Source organism: Uloborus diversus, unplaced genomic scaffold, assembly GCF_026930045.1.
Source record: "Uloborus diversus isolate 005 unplaced genomic scaffold, Udiv.v.3.1 scaffold_153, whole genome shotgun sequence".
Lineage (NCBI taxonomy): Eukaryota > Metazoa > Arthropoda > Arachnida > Araneae > Uloboridae > Uloborus > Uloborus diversus.
The window spans coordinates 248,116-269,136 of NW_026558243.1; the positions used below are offsets into that span (position 1 = coordinate 248,116).

Consider the following 21,021-nt stretch of genomic DNA (forward strand, 5'->3'; position numbering starts at 1 on the left):
AGTTGTATGAATTTCAAATTACATTGGAGGATCGGCAAAACATACCACACAATTTGTAGGACAATGTGGGTGTTAAATCGTATAAATATTAAACTGATCAAATAAAATTCAGCTGGTTAGTAATTATATTTCATGACCTCATTATTGATACATGTTAGAAACGGGGGACCTCGTAGATAAAATCTTGAATTTTGTAGGACAAATATTTTTTCGGCTAATATCAATAATTATTTTGAGAATTAAAAAAAAAAAACCCCAGTTACTAATACATTTTTTATTATCATCAAATCAACATATTATTTACCTGCTCCTCTTAGTTACCACAATTGAGCATTTTTGCAAAGGAAACTGTTGGGCATTTCATTGAAATGAAACTACTCACAAAAATTCAACTTGATAGTAATTATTTTTATATTTGGGATTTGTACTACAACTTTGGAGTGTCGGACCAGAAAAGCATACCACATAATTTGTAGGACAATGTGTGTCTTAAATTGTATAAATATTAACTGACCAAAAAAAAAATTCAGCTGGTTAATAATTATATTTCATGACTTCGTAAATAGTACATGTTGCAAAAGTGGGACATCTTTGATTAAATCGTGCGTTTTGTTGGACAATTTTTCCCCCGGCTAATTTAGATAATTATTATGAGAATTATATTTAAAAAAAACAGTTTGTTGATTTGGCTGTTATTGAATATTTATAACTATGTCCTTATTACCCCGTTAGCTACCGCTTACAAAATTTTTATACTGGCTAATGTTGGGCGTCTCGACAAAAAGAAGCTACTAACGGAAAATTAGCTTGTTAGTAATGAGTAATGAAAAAGGGCGAGGGATCCTGGTCTATCATGTCAAATACCACTTGTGAATGTTCCTTAAACCATTACTGAGCTGCATCCAAATGTACGCTATGATAATTTTTTTTCCCTTTATAGAGATCATACCAAAAGTAGCAAAAACAGTCGAGTCCATTCTAATAACTTTTCTCATCAGAAAAGATCACATTATCCCACATTTTACCTATAACAATGTATTTTTAGCACACTCAACCCTTAGTCTGTTCTGACCTTTTTAAAGATTAGGTCATGACATTAGTTTCATATGAAACTTTTTCTCTTTTTGTAAAACATGGTGAAAGTTCGAGAAAGGCATTGTAACTTGAATTCCCTTCTAATATCTTTTGATGTTTAATTTTTTTAGGAAGCTGGTCTTATTATGTGTTTCACACATACAGAAACAGCAGGTTTCCTACCTGTTTGTCTTTGTGGTTCTTATTTGCCGGTAGTTTTGAGAAAACTCTATTTGTTGCTACTTAACGTTAAGTTTAGTAGCTAGCGACATGACTGAAAAAATAGAATGTGATGTCCCCAATTGCTTACTAAACATTAATATTGTTATATAGTGTGTGTGCAGTACAAAAAACAAGCCAAATTTTGCTTTATAGAACACACAAATTAATGTAATAGTTCTTATAATTTTGTCCATATAACAGGGGTGTCTAAATTATAATTTTATTCTATGAACACAAAATTCTTATATATTTCCAATAGAAGTAATAAAAAACGTTCCTTTTACCATTAATTTCCATTTGTTAAATTTGTATAACTTTGACCAAATGCTGCCAAGATTTGATGAGTTTTCTTTTATCCTTATAATTTTGGCTGCCAGTGTACAAGGTATAAAAACAGATGAATTGACGTCTATGGTTTTTAAAAGTGAACTGTATAATTTGCTAAATTGAGTGATAAAAGTCAATTAAATGTTTAAGTGCATTCACCATTGCTTTACCTTTGCTATAAATCTAGAAATTAATAACTGTCCTATTAAATAACATAAAAAATTAGTCCAAATTTGATATTTTTACTGCTAAAAATTTTTCCTCTTATTTTCACACCACAAAAGAAAACAAAAACAAGAACTATTTCTTCATATTTAACATGAAAATCAGGATGAACATGTATACTTGCTGAAAAGTGATCCTCACAACACCAATGAGAGCTTTGTTTGATAGTTTATTGTTCTTTTTCTCATCCCTTCTTATTGCATTCATCAATGCTTTGTGTTTTGTAGTATCAAGGGTAGGAGTTGTCCTAGAAATCCTAAAATTTTCATATTTTATTCCCTATTTGCGTAGCAAAATGAAATTCAACCTAAAATTGAAACTTTTCATGATGAAAATGCCTGTATTTTAGGACAAAATAAACTTCGTAGATCCTGAGAATTTTTTTCTAAAAAAGAAAGAAAAACCTATGCTGCTGCTGCTTTTTTCTTTCTTTTTTTGAGATGGGGAGGGATGCAGTTAACCAAAACATATGCTCAATATAAAACTTTTATCTATACTTTGTAACTCTTGCTTCAAGAGTTACAAAGTTCTCCTCTGCAAAAAAGATACAAAATAAGAACCCAAACATAAACACTTGGTTCAAAAAATGTATTTAGAGCAAAATTTAAATGGGTTGTCTCCAGGTGGGAAGTAATATTTATTTCTATAGTGCTTGTGTTGTAGTCTGAGCATTAGTTTGTTCTTCCAGTACGAAGAGTCAGTTTGCTTTGTGTTTCTGTTCAGTGAAGTTAGATTATTTCTTACACTTATAATTTTTAAATTAAGTCACTAGCTTTTTGCTTTAAAAATGTAACTGGTAATTTATTTTATTAAAATGCCACAGAATACAAAATTCTCTTCCTTGTGGTTGGAAAAAGCAGACAGAAATAGATGCGAAATCAGCACATGATGCTGTGCAGAAAAGGATGAATTTAAAGCATTTTGTTCTGTTTGTACATTATCTTTCCAATACTGATAATCAAGGATTTTCACTGGTATTGTCTCATGCTGAATCCGATAGACATAAGACATTAACAAGTAGCTTGAAAAATCAAGCTATATTTTAAATTCCATGATCTTTGTCTTCTACTGAAAACAAATTGGATATGATGAAGCAATTCAAAGCTTTTGTTCCAAATTCACTCCAAGATAAAATTTCGTAAGCGGAGGTTTTCTTAGCTTTAGTTGTGGTATAAAACAATTATTCATTTGCATCTTTAAATGATTTATCTGTAATTTACAGGCATATTTGATCAAAATGTATCAAATTATCTGATGAAAGTAAAGTACGTAATAAATTTTGGACTTGTTCCCTACTTTTACTCCCTCCTTATTAAGCATATTTTTTCAACAACAACAAGGCAAGTAAAGAAGCAGTTGGACATACATTTATCCTACTGGTATGTAATGTATATTTTTACTTCATACTGGTCACTGTCCTAAAGAATAAAAGATTGAATGCATTCTATTGCTCTTTTCAAGATTGAATTTGAAACGTTTTATCTTCCGCTATGAAAATCAAGCTTATAAATTGCATTTAAGTTTTAAAAAAATTTGATACAGTCAAACCTTGATATCTCAAACCTCCTTATCTCGAAACCCTTGATGTCTCGAAAAAGAAATTTCCCCTGCATTTTCTATAAAAAAACCCCTGTGTGTTTTCCATAGTTTTCTCGAAATTTATTTTTCGAAACCCTTGATATTTCAAAAATTTTGCACAGAAGCAAGTTTCAATTGTTGTTTTTCTTTGGCAATTTTTCTAGTAAAACCAGTTGCAGGGACAATTGCTTGACGTTTTTCTTCCCTTTTCTTCAAAATTTTGTGAATAGGGGATTGGAGCAAGATAATAGGGGAGTGTTGGTATGAGGGGGGTGCTGTGTTTTCCCCAGAGTTTAGAATCTTAATGCATTTTTGTCAAACATGTTGTCTACTTTGAGGAAAGGGGTTCGATTTTTCGTCTGTCGGTTTTCAAGCGAAAATGGAAAATGTTTTCCTCATTTTCATTATTCTGCTTTTTTAACTCCTACAAAAAGGGCTGCTGAAAACGTTTTGAATGTTAAGAGCTACTGGTTGAAGATAAAACTAGAATTTTTAAATTTTTAGGTGAAAAAACCAAGTTGAAATTATTGTTCATTTCAAAATCTCATCCTGTGCACTTTCGACAATGTATAAAATTTCAAATCTAGTAAAATATTGAAGACTACTTTATTGATCGTAAATCAAAGTGGTCCCATAGTGCATATATAAATGCATATAGCGTACATGTGTGTAATTGTGAGAGTTACTAGTGTAATTTTTTTTTAACCTTGCTAACTCGAAAGTGCGATATCTCAACTCTCCCCCCCCCTCATCCCAAGATATCGAGGTTGTGCTGTATTTGTTGTCCTAAAAATGTCCTAAAATTTTATCAATTATGTCCTGATAATTTTGAGATCACCACTCCAACCCCTGGTAGTATGCTTTGGAACACTAAAATAAATCTTTCCAGGGGCATTATTTTTGCAAGAAGTGACAAGTAGATATTTATAACTACTATTTTTAGTCCCTGCTATGATAATTTAAATGTAATAAAGTTTGATCAATAGAGAGAAGTAAAACCACAAAGATAAAATGCAAACTGCATTGGTCTTCTACTATAAGCAAACTTGCCATATTGCATAGTGTCATCACAGCAGCGGCCATATTAATTCCTCATGTTTTCTTGCTCAATTTTTTGAGTCAAATTTAAACATAAATAACTTTTCTCACAGAGCTTGTATAATTGAAAAATATTTATGGTTTTTCATGTTTTTTTCTGCTCTATAATATGGAACCAAAAACTTAAAAAGGTGCAACTAGCTCATTTGACGAAGCAGCACAGCCAGAATCAGGCAATACATCACTCATAACTTGGCTGAATGGATATCCAGAGATGAAAACATCAAAGTGGCTACAACTATATGTGATGATGAAGTATGCTAAGTTGCATCTTATTCTATTGTAAAAGAAAACAATGAAGCTGCATAAGATGAAGATGAAAGTGATGCTGATTACATAAAAAATCCTCCAACTGTAACAGAAATGAGAGGTGTGCTACGTGTCTAAGAATTTTTTTTGAGCAATCACGATTGCTTATTGCTTTTATTTGACTGTTTTTGGCGTGCTATCATTTTATTTTCCCACCGCCACCCTCCACACCATCACCATCGACCGGGTCCTCACGATGCTGCTCCTATAGCGAAAGCCGTCCCCAGGTTGCATCCATGTCCTACACACACGCGCATACACACACATACACCTATACGCACACATACACAAACACATACACACTCATATACATACAGACACCTACACATACACAACCTCCCCCCCCACACACACATTCATACACACAACTACCCACACACTTATGCCAGCACACAGACACACACATGCTTACACACACATACACTTACCCCCTACACACAAACACACCACACACAAACACACACGCCTACATACACACACTCGTGATTGCGAAAAACATAATTTGAATTCAAGATGTCAAAATTCAAATTAATTTTTCTTTTCTTTTTTTTTGGTGCAATACAGGCACTACTGATGATTTTTTTAAACAACACTAGTATGAAGGTTTGATAAACAATTTGCTGGGACAAAAACATTTCAAACAATATTGAAAAAAAAATATTTTTTTTCCTTTTTTTTCATCAGGAGTTATTCTGATATTTCCATTCTGCTAATTTAGTAATTTATAGTTTACATTTGTGTTTAGTTGACTCATTATAATTCTATTTTGCAGTGGTAAAATAAATGTTTCTCAATTGAAAAAAAAAATCGTCATTTTATCTTGTGGATTCTTTTGGGTTGCTGTTATCATTTTTGTATTTGTCTCAAAGTGATTACATTAAGCTGCACTTACTGTGTGTGTGTTGTGTGTGTGTGTATATATATATATATATATATATATATATATATATATATATATATATTTAAATTAACTGAGCAACATTTTTTTTTTTTAATTTTATACTTTACCTGAGCCGTCCATGATTTACTTTAATAATACTTTTCATTAAAATCTGTGACTCAATTGCCACAGCCAATTGGTTCATTATTGCATAGAATTACACCTAAATAAAGTGAATGTCTTCTAATCCAAGACTATTACAAAATAATATTTTATGTGCTCCAAAATCTTCTGCAAACTGAGGTCATTGAAGCACTGCATATGCCTTCATTATGTTTTTTATTTTATTTATGTTCTTATATTTTAGGTTTATGAAAGAGCAGTTTCTTTTTTCCATGATTTATGTGAAATGGTTAAAGAGAAAAGTAAATATGAAGCAGTAAAAGAATCTGCTGTTAATGGAGTTAATATGAAAGGGGCAGTAGAAAATGGAAAATCAATGGGTCAGAAAAGAAAATGGGAAGGCAGTGAAGTAGAAATGGTTCAAAATGTAGAGTGCCAAACCAAAATTAATAGCAAAATTTATGTGACAGAATCACAAAAAAAGGAAGATTTAAGTTTTAGTACAAATCCTGAGCATGAAAGTTCTGATAAGAGTGAAAATATCTTCATTGAAAATGGAAGCGATATTTCTCAGCAAAAGGAGGTTATGCTAAAAGTCAAGAAAGAAGAAAATTTGGCCCAAAGCAATTACTGCTGTCGTAGAAAATATGATCATGATGATAGACAATTTTCAATCATGTTTAGTGATGATACCATTCGTTCACAAATAATTTCAAGCACAAGTGACTTGCCTAATATTGAATGCCCTAATGTGTCTTTGTCCCCTTTAGTTGATCAGAATTTCATTGTTTCTTCTGCCTTTTCTAATTCTTCGCAAGATGGCGATGTTCAACATGAACGGCGATTATCTGTCTGTAGTTCATGTGATGATGTAGATAGTGGTCCTACCCTTGTGGCCAATATTCTTGTAGTGAGTCATGGTGGTTGGCTTCGTGAATTGTTTCGCCATTTTGTTGAAGATTTGGAGTGTTCAGTGCCTGGTGGTAAAAAGCAAGCTCTTCGCATCAGCCCAAATGCAGGATTATCGAAATTTACTGTGTCTTTGGAAGAGCATGATCGCCATCCAAAAATTATATGTCTCCAAATTCATGATAAGCAGCATTTAATACCATCATATTCTGTCAACACACTCAATACTAATGTACTCAACCCTAATGAGGTTGCACTTTAATTACCTCATTTGTGAATAAGTACTTGGATGTAATCAAAAATATGCAGTTGACTGCAAAATTGGGTGTGTTGTAGGTTGATAGATTTATACTGTTACTTACTTGGTAAAAAGATGTTAATCTTTGTGTGTTTTTTATTGTAAATATCATAATGATAGTTTTAACTTAATGCACATTCACATATTTTAAGCTTTTCATATTGCACATAAAATCTAGTATTTATTGTCTACAATTGTCAAAGTACAAATTAATGTGGTCTCACCGAAAGCCTTGTTACTTTGGCTTTTTCTTTCATATTTGAAGTGTGCTTCATGCTAATGCTTTTAATGATTTTTTTTTTTTATTATTTCAGTTTCTAATGCTGAAAAAGTAACAATATGATATTAGTGTAACTGTTCTTTTTGTCTTTTAACCATCAATTTTTCAGAAATATAATTCCAGTGGCCATATGTTGAAAGGACAATACATTTCATAATGAGTAGTGAAAGAAATTGTAAAATATTAGTTGCCTTATTGTTAAATGAGGTTTTTTCCTTTCCTGTTCTCTTTTTCTGTTATACTCAACTACTTTATATCTGCTCTTAGATTTCAGTGTAATATTTTTAGATATTTGCCTAAGATTTTTAATGTAACTATTTTTATATTCTGTATAGTTTTGAAATTATAGGTGTTACATTAAAATGTTTCAATAGTTTTAATTGATGGTGCTGTAAAAATGAATTCATATAATTGTGAATGTGCATTAAGGTTATGTGTACTTATGAATGAATGATGGAAAAATGCAGCTTATCATTCTGTTAGTCTGTGATGATTTTATATGCAATGTTATTTCCCCAGCACTCAAATTTTTAAAACTGTTTAGGGATTTTGATAAAATGGCTTATGATGTGCTTAAACAAGACTTGTGCTATCGCAAAGAAAGAACTTTTGCCAAAAAAAAAAAAAAAAAATTCCTCTAGTGATTCACATCATTTTTTGTACAAGCTTCTTGGTGAATCAATTCCTAATCCACTACTAAACAAAATAGTTTATGGCCACTGTTATGTTTTCTTGTGAAATTACTTTGTTTCTAATGGTTTCTTGTAGATTTCACTAAGCTACAAACTTGTAAGTAGATGCCGTTATTTTATGCTATATTTTGCTGTAAGCTGTGAAAATGGTAGTTTTAAGCATAAGAATTGGGGTGGTTGTGCTTCAGGGGACACTGGAATTTTTAGAATTTTCATTTTTCTTCAAGAAAATATACATGGTTTTATCTATATTTCTTTGTAGAAATGTAGATTAGGTAATTAGATAGTGGTATTAGGACATTTTTTTTTTTTTTTAAGTTCTAGGAAATGGAAAGAAAATCAGTTACAGTGTAACAATGTTAAGATTTTACTGTGGCAACTTTCCACTTGTTTCTTAAACTTAAGCACAATCACCCTTGTACGCTTGATTTCTATTGTGTAATTTACACTGATGCTATTAATTTTATATTACTGTCTGCAGCATAATTGGTCTGCTGAAATATTATCAAAAATTAAAATCTAACTAATTGTTTGATTTGCAATATTAATTCTCCATTGTCCCAGATTAAAGAGGTGAAAAAAAATTAGGATATGATTGTTTTTTTACTTGACTTTTTTTATTGCTAATATTATTGCTTCCAAAGGAGTGTGTGCTTTGATTGCTTTACAGCTACATCAAAATTATTTTTTCTTAGTTATGCCTTGCATTATAAACATGAAATATGTGTTCACATATTACTCAATCTCTATGCAAGTATGTCAAGCATGAAAAATGCAAGTACATCTCATTTGATTACTAAAATGTGCCTTTGAACTCTGAAAAAAATCATAGATAAATAGTATGTGCTTGTATCATCTTTTCCCTGCTATGCCATTATGAGTTTCCAGTTGCCAAACAGTCCTTCATCTGTTTCAAACATTTTAAGTACTTTTATCTTTTTGTGCATTAATCATTCATTGATAAATGAATTATATATTTTTATAAAATAGGTTACTTTGTAGAAAGAATTCGAGAACTTATTTTGAAAAACATTTGCAGCACTTTTTTTTTTTTTTGATATCATTGAGCTTTAATGATGCTTTCCATTTTTTGATGAAGTACTTGTTGAAAAAAAATTGTGGTATTCATTGTGCAATTGTGACAGCTCATAACTTTAATAAAATTTCATTGCGATAAAGAAATGACACTTGAGTAGTAATAACATTTTTTATGGTACAAAGAATGCCCCTTTTAATAGTATGGCGGGAACGTAAAGTATGTCATACTTAACCTTCTGTTAGGTTACGCACTTTTTGAGACTGTTGCTCACATTGCACTTGTGAGGTGTTTCCGGCTTTTTGAAAACTGAGCTAAATTTTTTCTAGCTTAAATATTTAATTTTGTTATTTATTTATAGTTCTTAGGAGATATCAAGTATTCACTGATTTGTAGCTGGTGAAATTTATTTTAAGATTGTGTTACAACTAATCTTATGTTAAAAATAAGGCTTCCCAAATGACGATAAATTTTTAGAACTTTGAGAGCATTGTACAGGAATGTTTTATGCTAATTTTATATGGGTAAAAGAACAGTAATATTTAAGAGGTTGCATGTGTGTGTGGATTCAACACTTTCTGAACTACAATTTTTTAAAAGCAGAACATTCTTTACAAAATGTATTAACATGACTCAGTTTTAACTTTTTAAAAAGTAGTTCAATTATACTTGGTATTTTTTCAATTATTTTTGTTTTGCATTGCTTGCTCTATTTTCTTTTCTCAGCTCGGGTGTTACTTTATATGCATTTCCTGTGTCTCAGAAAGATTTCGAGATTTCTGCCATTTGAAGGCAAAGTACTGAGGAGAATTTCCTCATACTGCTGTTCCCTGCCAGGTGTTTATAAAATTTCTTGCATTTACTATTGAGTTGGGACTTTCCAAAAGCATCCTAGTAATTGCAGAAAATGAGATTAAAAAAGGAAACTATATAATTCATAAAAATATTATATCCATAATAATTAACGCCAGCTCGTTGCAACACTTGAGAGGTAAATGGAACTGCTGCAACTGACATGGACATGTTCGATCGAAGCTCAGCAGTGCAATGAACTCAGAATGATTGGAGGTTTTGGAAGATAACATGAAGCTCTGCTACCGGAAGCATCAATTGACGCCAGAGGAGGAGGAAGTACTGTAGGGATGCGCCTGTCAGGTGCGATCGATTAACATAAGGTTAAACGAATATCTGCTAACATAACATCCCATGCAACTTGTGATTCTGCACTTGCATTGTAAATAGTGGACATAAAAATTTGGAATTTCTATTCATCCAATAATTTTTATGCTTTTGTTAGCAAATTGATTTTTTTAGAGCATATACTTTTTGTCATTTTATGAAATCTTATAAACCAAAAATTTACTAACCTATATAAATGATCAAAAAGTAATAAGTGCTTGCTTTTTTTTTTTTTCCAATCTTTAAGAATTTGTGCCTATTATGTTTTCTTTAAGATCATAATTTTGCAATAAGTGACTTTTTTTTTAAATACATTTTGAATTCCAGTGCAAACATATCAAAATGCTTTTTAAGCTACAATCTTTCAAAAGCAAAATAACTGTGATCAACCCTATTTTATTTTAAGCAAGCCATTTTTTTTTCTTGAATTTATTTATTTTAATATACATGTAAAGGTTGTTTCACTTAAGTGCACTAGTTCTCCTCAAAATATTTCTTAAATTGTTTATTACGCAGGTCTGCAAAAGTAAAGTTTTTGAAAGATACAAAAGAGGTTTCAACTGATCTTTATAGTTTTTGGTGTGCAGATTTCAAAAAAGTCATCCATTTTTCGCCATCAAGTCAGGATTTTTTGTAAAATAGATTTCCATTTTTATCTAAATTCATGCTTCAAAAAGAATTGCCTCAAACAATTTTGCATGTATAATCCGAACACTGAGCTTTTTCATTTAAGTATATTGAAAATATCCTATTCTTGGTGATGCACATTGATTCTTAAGCAGCTGATTATTTTTTATTGTTTCAAATGGATCACTACCACGACCCGCCTCTGGTCCAGAGACGAACACAAAGTTCCCTTGAGATGAAACTTTTTATATTGAATTATGGTGCAATTCTTAGAAGGAAATTACCAACATACTACTTTAATCCGTTTTTATTACAGTGTAACATGCATAAAACGGACGATTGAGCAAGAGGAGAAAATAGTCTGCATGATAGTTTGAAACATAGGTTAAACAGCAAAAAACAGAAGAAAAAATCTATTTATCATTTACCTACCCTTTTTCACTAAAACTTCTTTTGTGGTCAGTTTCAGATCTATATCTTGCCAGTGTACAACAGTAGTTGGAGGAGCATGTTCCTGCACCATCTTTGCACTCCATGTCTTTGATGTCTTGGTCAAATCTTTTAACCACTGCTTCACAGACTGATCATTGATCCTAAATTTTCTTGTGAAAATTCCATTTACAGATAAAGGAAAATATAATTTCATAATAGTCATTGAGCAGTCCAACGCTTGGAATTTGTACAGCATAGTCATTATATTCCTGCATAGTCTGAATCCTTGAAATTACCCAGATTTTTACTAATGACCCTTTGAAGGCAACCCCTTTCCTTTGTTGCCATGCTTGTCTCAAATTCTTTATCCTTCTTAAGACTTGTGAAATTCTGAGCAGCAAATATTTTCTCTTTCAGCTTATCTTGGGGAACAACTGGAAACTTCCTGCACAAGTATTCAAAACGATCACCATCTTTCGGTGTAGCTTCAAGAAACTTAGTTATTAATTAATTTTATATGCAGATGCAATAACAAAACTTTTTTGGTGGTAAGATCATTAGGTTAAACCTGAGAATAAGGCTGAGATAAATTATGTTCGGTATCAGAACCTTAAACTTTTTGGTTTTTGCAGTTTAGCCATGGAAATAGCATGAACAAAAGTAACAATTAATTGGAGTGTTTTTTTGGTTCCCTGCTTATCATATGAATTCTTAATATTAAAGCTGTCTTCTTCCCTGTGAGCTTCCCTTTGATCATTGAAACACTGCACGCAGACATTGAGAGACCACGATTTATCCTGGTCACAAGTTTTAGGTCAAAATATGCAAAACATCTATGTCTTACGTAGTCTGTGATGCTTTTCATGTGATTTAAAAAAAACTTGTTTCACCTCATGTGTTGCAAAAATAATCTTGTAAATTTTTCCAACATCTTTAACTCAAATCCATGCTTCCTGAAAAATACAGAGACAAGCAAATGTTAAAATTGCTTCTGTGATGAAGTTTCCACTTATTACTGTACAGTGTTGGAGAGCTGTCACAAAGGGGTATTCTATAGGTTTCACTATAGAAGAATGATTGGCAAGAAGAGAAGAAATTCAAGACCGAAAGTTCTTTTAATGGTAAATGTACATAAAAATCCTCATAAAATTGAATTTTCACTGAAAACATGACCTGATGGAAATTTTTCATCATTATTTCTGAAATCAGTACCAAAAAATTTATGTTCAGTTGTTTCTTCTCTTGTATTTTTTTTCCTTTCAGACCTCCTATGTTATAATAGATAATGCTTGATTTTTTTTTTAAGTTGCATTAATCAATGTTATAATTTTTGGCACTATTGTGTATTGATTATAAAAATTATACGTAAACATCCTAAAGTTTTGATGGCTTATTCTGAACCACTGAAAAATCACTAAACAAAATTTTAATATTCTTGCTCAGGGTTAGAGGAAAGGATAGGAGTTAAGCCCCCCCCCCCCCCCCCACACACACACAACCCTCTTTTTTTAGTCATGTAGCGAATCCTTGTATGCTAATATATATATATGATGACTTTTATGAATCCACACCCCAAAAAAGGAAAAATTCTAGCTGTGGTTTACGTTTATTTTTAATTGAAATATTAGTCCTGCAAATGTCTTTACAACAGAAGTCTCAGGTTGAGCTGTGAATTATGTACAGATTTTTATAATTTTGGACCATGCACAGTTCTATTATTTTTTTTTTTGCAAATCTCTTCCTCTTAAAGTGATAACTTATTGCATTTTTATTTGTATGTATTAGTTTCTTCTACATTGTGTATTTAATGCAGTGTTTTGTTCAAATTAAATTTTCAATGAAACGGCCTTGTGTTTCTTCCTGCATTATTTTGGGCAGAAAATATTATACAGTCACTATTACAGAATCCACTGATTATTAATAAGTGGTTCCTACTCATATATGCAATTTTTAGGTGCAAATATAATGAAATTAGCAATTATGTCGTGTAAAAACTTCTTGCACTGGCTCTTAGCATCTTTTTTTTATATATATAAATACATTTATTGCCGTAAAATGAACTATAACTCAATCGGTTTTTTTCTTAAAATGCCAGGGTGATATTTGATGTGTTGCTTTTAGCATTTAATTTGAATCATGTTACAAATTTGATTTCAGCATTTTTAGAAATTGAAATATATTATGCATTAATGAGTTTAAATTAAAGCTTTTTATTAAATGTATTATAGTAACATTACTTTCTTTTTTAAAATTAATTTATAGTTACTAAATAATGTGTAAGTAAAACATTTTTTATGTGATGTAAGCTTTGATATTGCAATGCTGTGATGTATGTTGTGTTTTTAAAATATTGATAATGTTGGTCTTGGTAAATTTTATATTAGATTTGATTGCGCATAAAATCAAATATAGTTTAAAAAACCATTGTTAATGTATTTCATAATCATTTGCAAAATGAGAGTAATTTGTAGTTTATTGTTTTTATAATCTTTGTTAAAAGTCCTGGTTGCAGTTTTTCCTTTGTATTGTAAAAATATGTTGCAGTCTTTACTAATAAATATTCATTATTCTGATTATAATCTGTTGGTAATATCTATTTTATTGTTAATACAGTTGGATTTGGTACAGTTCAGTTTGGGGTCCCATACTACAAAGTGATTTGAAAAAGATGGAGACAGGTCTAACAAGGGATAGTGCAAATTAATTCAAATAATTCTGATGAAAAAAGGTATTGTGTTTGCTCACGAAACATAAATGGGCTAGCACATTTTGAAAAAGTCTCTCTACAAACATTAAAAGGGTGTTACTCTTATGGTATAGGGCAAAAAGAAAGCACTGTTTGCTAATGTAACCTAGAGAAGAAGAATTCATAAGCAAATCTTCTCACTGACTAAAAACAATTATATAATAAAATAAATCATATGTGGCATTGCTTATGTTTATTCCTTTTCTGAGTTACATTTACATGCATGGTGTCTTTTCTAACCTATGAATTCAAACAACAATGTTTTTTGAATGCTTATAGAAGGGCAATTTTTTCCAAAACTCATTTCACACTTTAAAAGCCAGGACTATTAGACATTAGTTCTGGCTTTCACCAAAGCATATATATATATATATATATATATATATATATATATATATATATATATATATATATATATATATATATATATATATATATATATATATATATGTTTTCACATCTGCTACTATTGAATTTGTTTACTTTCTTAATCATGTCTAATAGTTATTGGCATCTTTGGTATTTGCAGTATTATTCCATCATACATCTTCAATTTCAAAATATATTTTCAAATTTTGCATCCATTTAAGTAATCGGGAGCTGGATAATTTGGAAAAATGATGAAGTTTTCTTTTTAATAGCTTAAAATCAGGTTTTTCAGTAAATGACTCTAGATTTTGGTAACCTATAGAAATTTCATTATCTCTTTGAAGCTGCTAATTAATGTCATTAGATCTTTTGGAAATATTTATCTAGTAAGAGTTCTTCACTGTTTTTTAACTCCACACCAGGTTTGGAGTCAATTACTGTAGAATGTAATAGATTACGGTTATAATTAAGGGAATGAAAAATAAGGGATTGCAATTATGATTAGAATTAAGAATTTAATTGTTAATTATTTTAAACCATGAACATTTTAGAGTTCATTAATTCTGAAAATTGCGTGATATATTTCTAAATTGTATTTCTCAAGTATTTGGTATAGCATTTGTTAATTAATTACAACTATTTTTAAAAAGAGCCTTGTATGGTTCTTTATGCAGAACAACCAACCAATAAAAAATGCAAATATTGTAAACAAAAGATACGAAACTAAACGTTTGAAATTAAAAATATATATATATTTTTAAAATACATCTTGGTGAAACTAATGCTGCAAACATGTTTTTTCTTTCTCCTTTGAGAAGTGAAAAAAAATACCAGCACTGCTATTCAGTCATTGAACTGGAGCAGATAACACAGAAATTAAAAAGTACTTAGGTAATATTATTTTCAACAAAAAGGTAGATATGAGGCGGTTTAAAGCAAAAGGATGCAAGTGGACATTTTCAAGTTTTGAGTTTAACACGTGTAAAGATAAGAGAAGGTCCTAAGTGGGCTTTCAATTTTTTTTTTTTCTAAATCATGCTGTATAGCAGCACCTACCAGAGCTAGTACCAGCGATATTAGAACTCATATAGATCGTTCACTCTAATAGAAACCTATTGTTACGAATTCTGCAAATAGTAATTATTTTTGTGATTAACTTTTCGTAATATAGCTAAATTATGCGTTTACTAAATTATCTTTAATCTAAAATTATTGTAGTAACATAACCTGTAAATAGTTTCCTCTAATGAATATACAGCCCCTATACATTCAGCTGAAGTATACGGTCCCCTATTTTTCATTGATAAGGTTTGTGAATGAAAAGATACTAGAAGCATTTGGAAAATTGTGGAAACTTTTCGATGTTATAAAAAGCCGTTACTCATGATAGAGTCCGTTTCGATTGAGAATTTGTACAGAGAGTGTAGTAGCTCTGTTTATTGCGAGGCATTCCGCTGTGTTGTTTTTCGTATTTCGATGTAAATACATCTGTAACCATTGAGTTTACGGTGTTGATTGATATTTGCTTAATTGCTGATGATTAATTTAGCAGTTAACGATCTTTCCTGTACATAGTGTAAATAAATCTCCTGTGTGTTCTCAAGAACTGTGTCTTCATTTCAAGAAAGTTGAAGTCGCACCGGAACCTTTAACATTTTGGCGCCCAACGTGGGGCGTCTTTAGGACTTTCTTGGAGTAAGTGTGACTTTGGACATTTTTTTACAAGACTTAAAATTTTGACTTTATTTTTATGGTGATTACTTGCGCAATGGATTATCAATTAAAACAACTTCTGGAAGCAATTAATGCTGTGAAAAGTGACTTGACTGAAAGTTTGGCGGCTAATCAAGAACAATTTAAAAATGATACGGCGGCTAATCAAGACCAATTAAAAAGTGATTTGACTGCAAGTTTTACATCAAATCAAGACCAGTTAAAAAATGAAGTGACTGCAAGTTTTACGGCAAATCAAGACCAATTAAAAAATGAATTGACTGCAAATCAAGTACAATTGAAAAATGAATTGGCGGCTAATCAAGAACAATTGAAAAGTGATTTAACGGTGCTGAAAAATGACCTAGCTTCTAACCAAGAGGAAATTAAAAACGATCTTACTTCGGTAAAGACTGTGATGGAAAATAAATTTAATGAGATAGAGCATCGAGTTGATGCTATTGAAGGAATAGACCGAGAGCTGAGCCCCCAAAACACGATTTATCTCTTTTATGGCGGGTGGCCTGTTAAAATAATAAAAAAATATAATTAAAAAACTTTGGCTCTAATCCCGGCCACTAATTTTGGGTCACACGGCTGCGTGGGTGGATGAAAGGTCAAAAAAAAGAAAAATATCGAAGTGATGAGTTAAATGGCTAAAAATTATATAATAACATTAAATTAATAAGAAAAAACACGTAGCGAATTTCTCCCCCAGCTATGTTGGGGCGAACGTGGTGCCCCCCAGGGGTAAAGTATTGATTATTAAACTAAAAAAAAAAGTGATCACTTTCGTGGGGGGGAATTTTACAGAGTATTAGTTTCATTATTTTGATCGCCAAAAAAAATACCCCCCCCCCCCCCCAGTAACTATGGGTCAATTTGTCAAAAAAAATTTTTTTTTTTTGTTCCTCTTTATTTGGGCCAAGGCGAGTATTATTCGAACTTACGCATGACTGTTTAGGTTGCAAAAAAACCCCAAAGTTTGAACGTTTATTCATTAAAAAAAAAACTCGTAGCAATTCCCCCCACCTATGGAGGGGGTTGCTACGCGGTGCCCCTCCAAGCCGTGAATTATCGATTGATTTAATTAAAAATAAATGATAACTTTCGTGGAGGGAATTTTAAAGCATACATTTTATTGTTTTAATTGCAAAAAAAAAAAAAAAAAAATAATCTCCCCCCCTTCCCCCCTCCAGTAACTATGGATCAATTTGCCAAAAAAAAAATTTTTTTTGTTCCTCTTTATTTGGTCCGAGTCGAGTACTATTCGAACTTTAGCCTGACCGCTTAAACTGCAAAAAACAAAGTTTGAATACTTATGCGTTAAAAAAACTCGTAGCAAATTCCCCTCCCATCTATTTGTGGGGGGTGGGGGTGCTACGCGATGCGCGGTGCCTCCCAGGGTGAACTATCGATTGATTAAATAAAAGAACAAATAACTGTCGTGAGGAAATTTTACAGAGTATACATTTAATTGCAAAAAAAAAAAAAAATCTCCCCCTACCCCAGTAATTATGAGTTTATTTCACAAACAAAAGTGATTTTATGTTAAAATTGCAATAACGATTTTTTTACTTGTAAATTTTGATGCGTTAATCCGATGTGTTAAATGAATTTTTAAAATAATAATTTGGTAATTCATATAGATTTATTTACCTTCAACATATTGGTTGTGATAGTGTCTATCTAGTTTGATAAAAATGTTCCTGCAATCTCGATGATATAAATCTGCTTCTGTTAAGAACTCGGATAAATCTAAATCACGGAATTTCAGTTTTCAGTGTTTTCGAATCTTTGAAACTTTTATTCCTTCAAATAAAGTTTCTGTCAAAACATTCAATCTTTTATCTGGTGGCTGGCTACACTTAAAATTACCCTTTAAAACACTCATAATATAAAAACATCAAAACAAATTTTGAAAAAAGGATTTTTTTTACGTTTTCAGTTTCAGTACAGCGTGCTCCGAAAAGAAAAACCAACAGCTGTAACGACTTCACTGTGTTGGCTACAGTTGATTATTGATGAAACTGCCCTCGAAACAGCAAGAAGAAATCATCACAGGCGTGTACTTTCCCCTTCCTTCTTTTCATGCTGAGCACACAATGGTAGAAGCAGATGTACGGACACTGAATTGCTTCCTTTCATTTTGAAAAATATTTCCAAATTTCTAATTTAAATAAAAACATTTTTTTTTGTGGGGGGGAGGGAATTTTTTTCCTGCTAAAATCAAATGTAAACTCTGAGAAAATATCCCCTCTCTACAAAAGTAATCTCTTTTTTTTAATTTAATCAATCGATAATTCACTCCTGGGGGGCAACAAGTTCGCTCTAACATAGCTGGAGGAGGGGGGATTTTCTACGTGTTCTTTTTTTTTACCGAAAAAATAATTGCAATTTTTTTACAATTTAAGAGGTCATGGGAAAGTTCGAATAGTACTCGACTCAGACCAAATAAAGAGAAACAAAAAAAATTTTTTTTTGACAAATTGACCCATAGTTACTGGGGGAGAGATTTTTTTGGCAAGCAGAATAATGAAACAAATACCCTGTAAAGTTCCCCATCCCCAACCCCACGAAAGTGATCATTTTTTTTTAAATTTTAACAACCGATATTCATTTCTGGGGGGGGGGGTCCCACGTTCGCCCCAACATAGCTGGAGGGGGGATTTGCTACGTGGTTTTTTATTAATTTAATGTTATTATATAATTTTTAGCCATTTCACTTGTCATATTACTATTTTTCTTTTATTTTGACCTTTCATCCACCCATGCAGCGTGTGACCCAAAAATAGTGAGCGGAGGGGGGGTGATTAGAGTCAAAATTTTTAATTACATTTTTTTATTATTTTAACCGGCCACCCACCATAAAACAGATAAACCGTGTTTTCGGGGCTCAGCTCTTGGTCTACAGGGACGACGGGTTCGAACTGAAAAATTCATTTTGTGTTGAATAGTCCATTTATTGAGAAGGCTATAGGCTATATAACATTGCGCTTTGACTAATAGGAGTGGAGCAGCAATAAGAAATGTAATGAAAACGGGAAAATTTATATAAGTGTATAAAATGCTTTGAACGCTGAATACACGTACATTTTTGAGGTAGACCGTGCAACACCGGGCAATGCAGCTAGTAGACTCATAATTGCTGGGGAGGGGAGATTTTGTTTTGCAATTAAAACAATTAAATGTATACTCTGTAAAATTTCCTCCACGAAAGTGATCATTTTTTATTTAATCAATCGATAATTCACCCCTGGGGGGGGGGGCACCATGTTGTAAAACTGCACACCGCGTAGCAACCCCCTCCATAGGTGTGGGAGGGGGGATTGCTACGAGTTTTTTTTAACGAATAAACGTTCAAACTTTGGGGGGGGGGGGGGGGTTTGCAACTTAAACAGTCATGCGTAAGTTCGAATAATACTAGACTTGGACCAAATAAAGAGGAACAAAAAAAATTTTTTTGACAAATTGACCCATAGTTACTGGGGGAGAATATTTTTTGGCAATCAAAATAATGAAACTAATACCCTGTAAAATTCCCCCCCACAAAAGTGATCATTTTTTTTTAGTTTAATAATCGATACTTTACCCCTGGGGGCCACCACGTTCGCCCCAACATAGCTGGGGGGGAAATTCGCTACGTGTTTTTTCTTATTAATTTAATGTTAGTATACAATTTTTAGCCATTTAACTCATCACTTCAATATTTTTTTTTTTTTTTTTTTTTTTTGACCTTTCATCCACCCACGCAGCCGTGTGACCCAAAATTAGTGGGAGGGGGGGGGGGCATTAGAGATAAAGTTTATTGCATTTTTTTATTATTTTAGCCGGCCACAAGCCATGAAAGAGATAAATCGCGTTTTGGGGGGTCAGCTCTTGGTCTAGAAAGTTTGAGGCAGTTGAAGGCCGATTCATCGCAGTGGAAAATAAAATCGAAGAAAAATTGAGTACCGTTGAAGGCCAATGCAATGCTGTAGAAAATAAATTGGAAGAAGAAGATAGAAAATTTCATCAACTTAAAGAAGACATCTTTAAAGACCTGGAAAGGAAATTGGTGAGGCTTGGAAGCGGTGCTGCTAACGTTGTGTATTCGGCTACTCGACCTTCAATTAAGCTCGCCGCATTTGACGGCAAATCCTCGTGGCAAGTGTACAAGACCCAGTTTCTGATAGTTTCCGAAACAAATGGATGGGACTCGGTTACCAAGGCCTGTCATCTTGCAGCATCCCTGAGAGGTGATGCAGCGGACATTCTTCAAACCCTTCCGGACAGCCAGCGCCTGGATTTCGCCGCCCTCACATCTGCGTTGGAGCTTCGCTTCGGGGAGAAGTGCCAGAAAGATTTCAGCCGACTCCTGTTGAAGTCCCGTTTCCAGAAAACCGTGGAAAACCTGAAAGAGCTAGTGGCGGACGTGGAGAGACTCTCATCTTGCGTTTTGCGACTGTCCTGCGGATGTTCGAGACAACCTGGCACTGAATTACTTCATCGATGGAGTTCGAAATCCTGAAATCCAGAAGGCCCTCCAGATGGCGAATGTAACCTGAAATCCGCTTTGGTATATGTGATGAGATACGAGGCCGCCCAAGAAGCAACCCGTGTGGATCACCATCTAATCCGGACTCAGGAAGCTGATGAGTCTGATTCCAGGTCGTCCCACCTCGCTGAACTTGAGAGACAACTCGGTGACTTGGCAAGACATCTGAACAGCATAACAGCCCAAAAGAAACGAGCAGAAGTGCTGAAAATGCGGTAGTGAAGGGCACCTGCGAAGGAGTTGTCCGGCTCGCCAAGCTACGCGAGGGAAGGAAATCACCACCACCAGATTTCCTCTTCTAGTAGCGGCAGTAATGGACTTTTCATTTACGCACATGTAAATGGTAATCCCTGCAGACTGATTGTCG

General features: G+C 32.6%; 1 protein-coding gene across 1 annotated transcript in view; it reads left to right on the forward strand.

Moving 5' to 3' along the window:
• The window catches only part of LOC129233059 (fructose-2,6-bisphosphatase TIGAR-like), a 68,711-nt gene extending 61,523 nt beyond the window's left edge, over positions 1-7,188 (forward strand). The window contains exon 6 of the mRNA XM_054867140.1: positions 6,081-7,188. Within this exon, the coding sequence (XP_054723115.1) occupies positions 6,081-7,007 (927 nt within the window). The 3' untranslated portion in view covers positions 7,008-7,188. The remainder of the gene's footprint in view (positions 1-6,080) is intronic.
• The last annotated feature ends 13,833 nt before the right edge of the window (positions 7,189-21,021 follow it).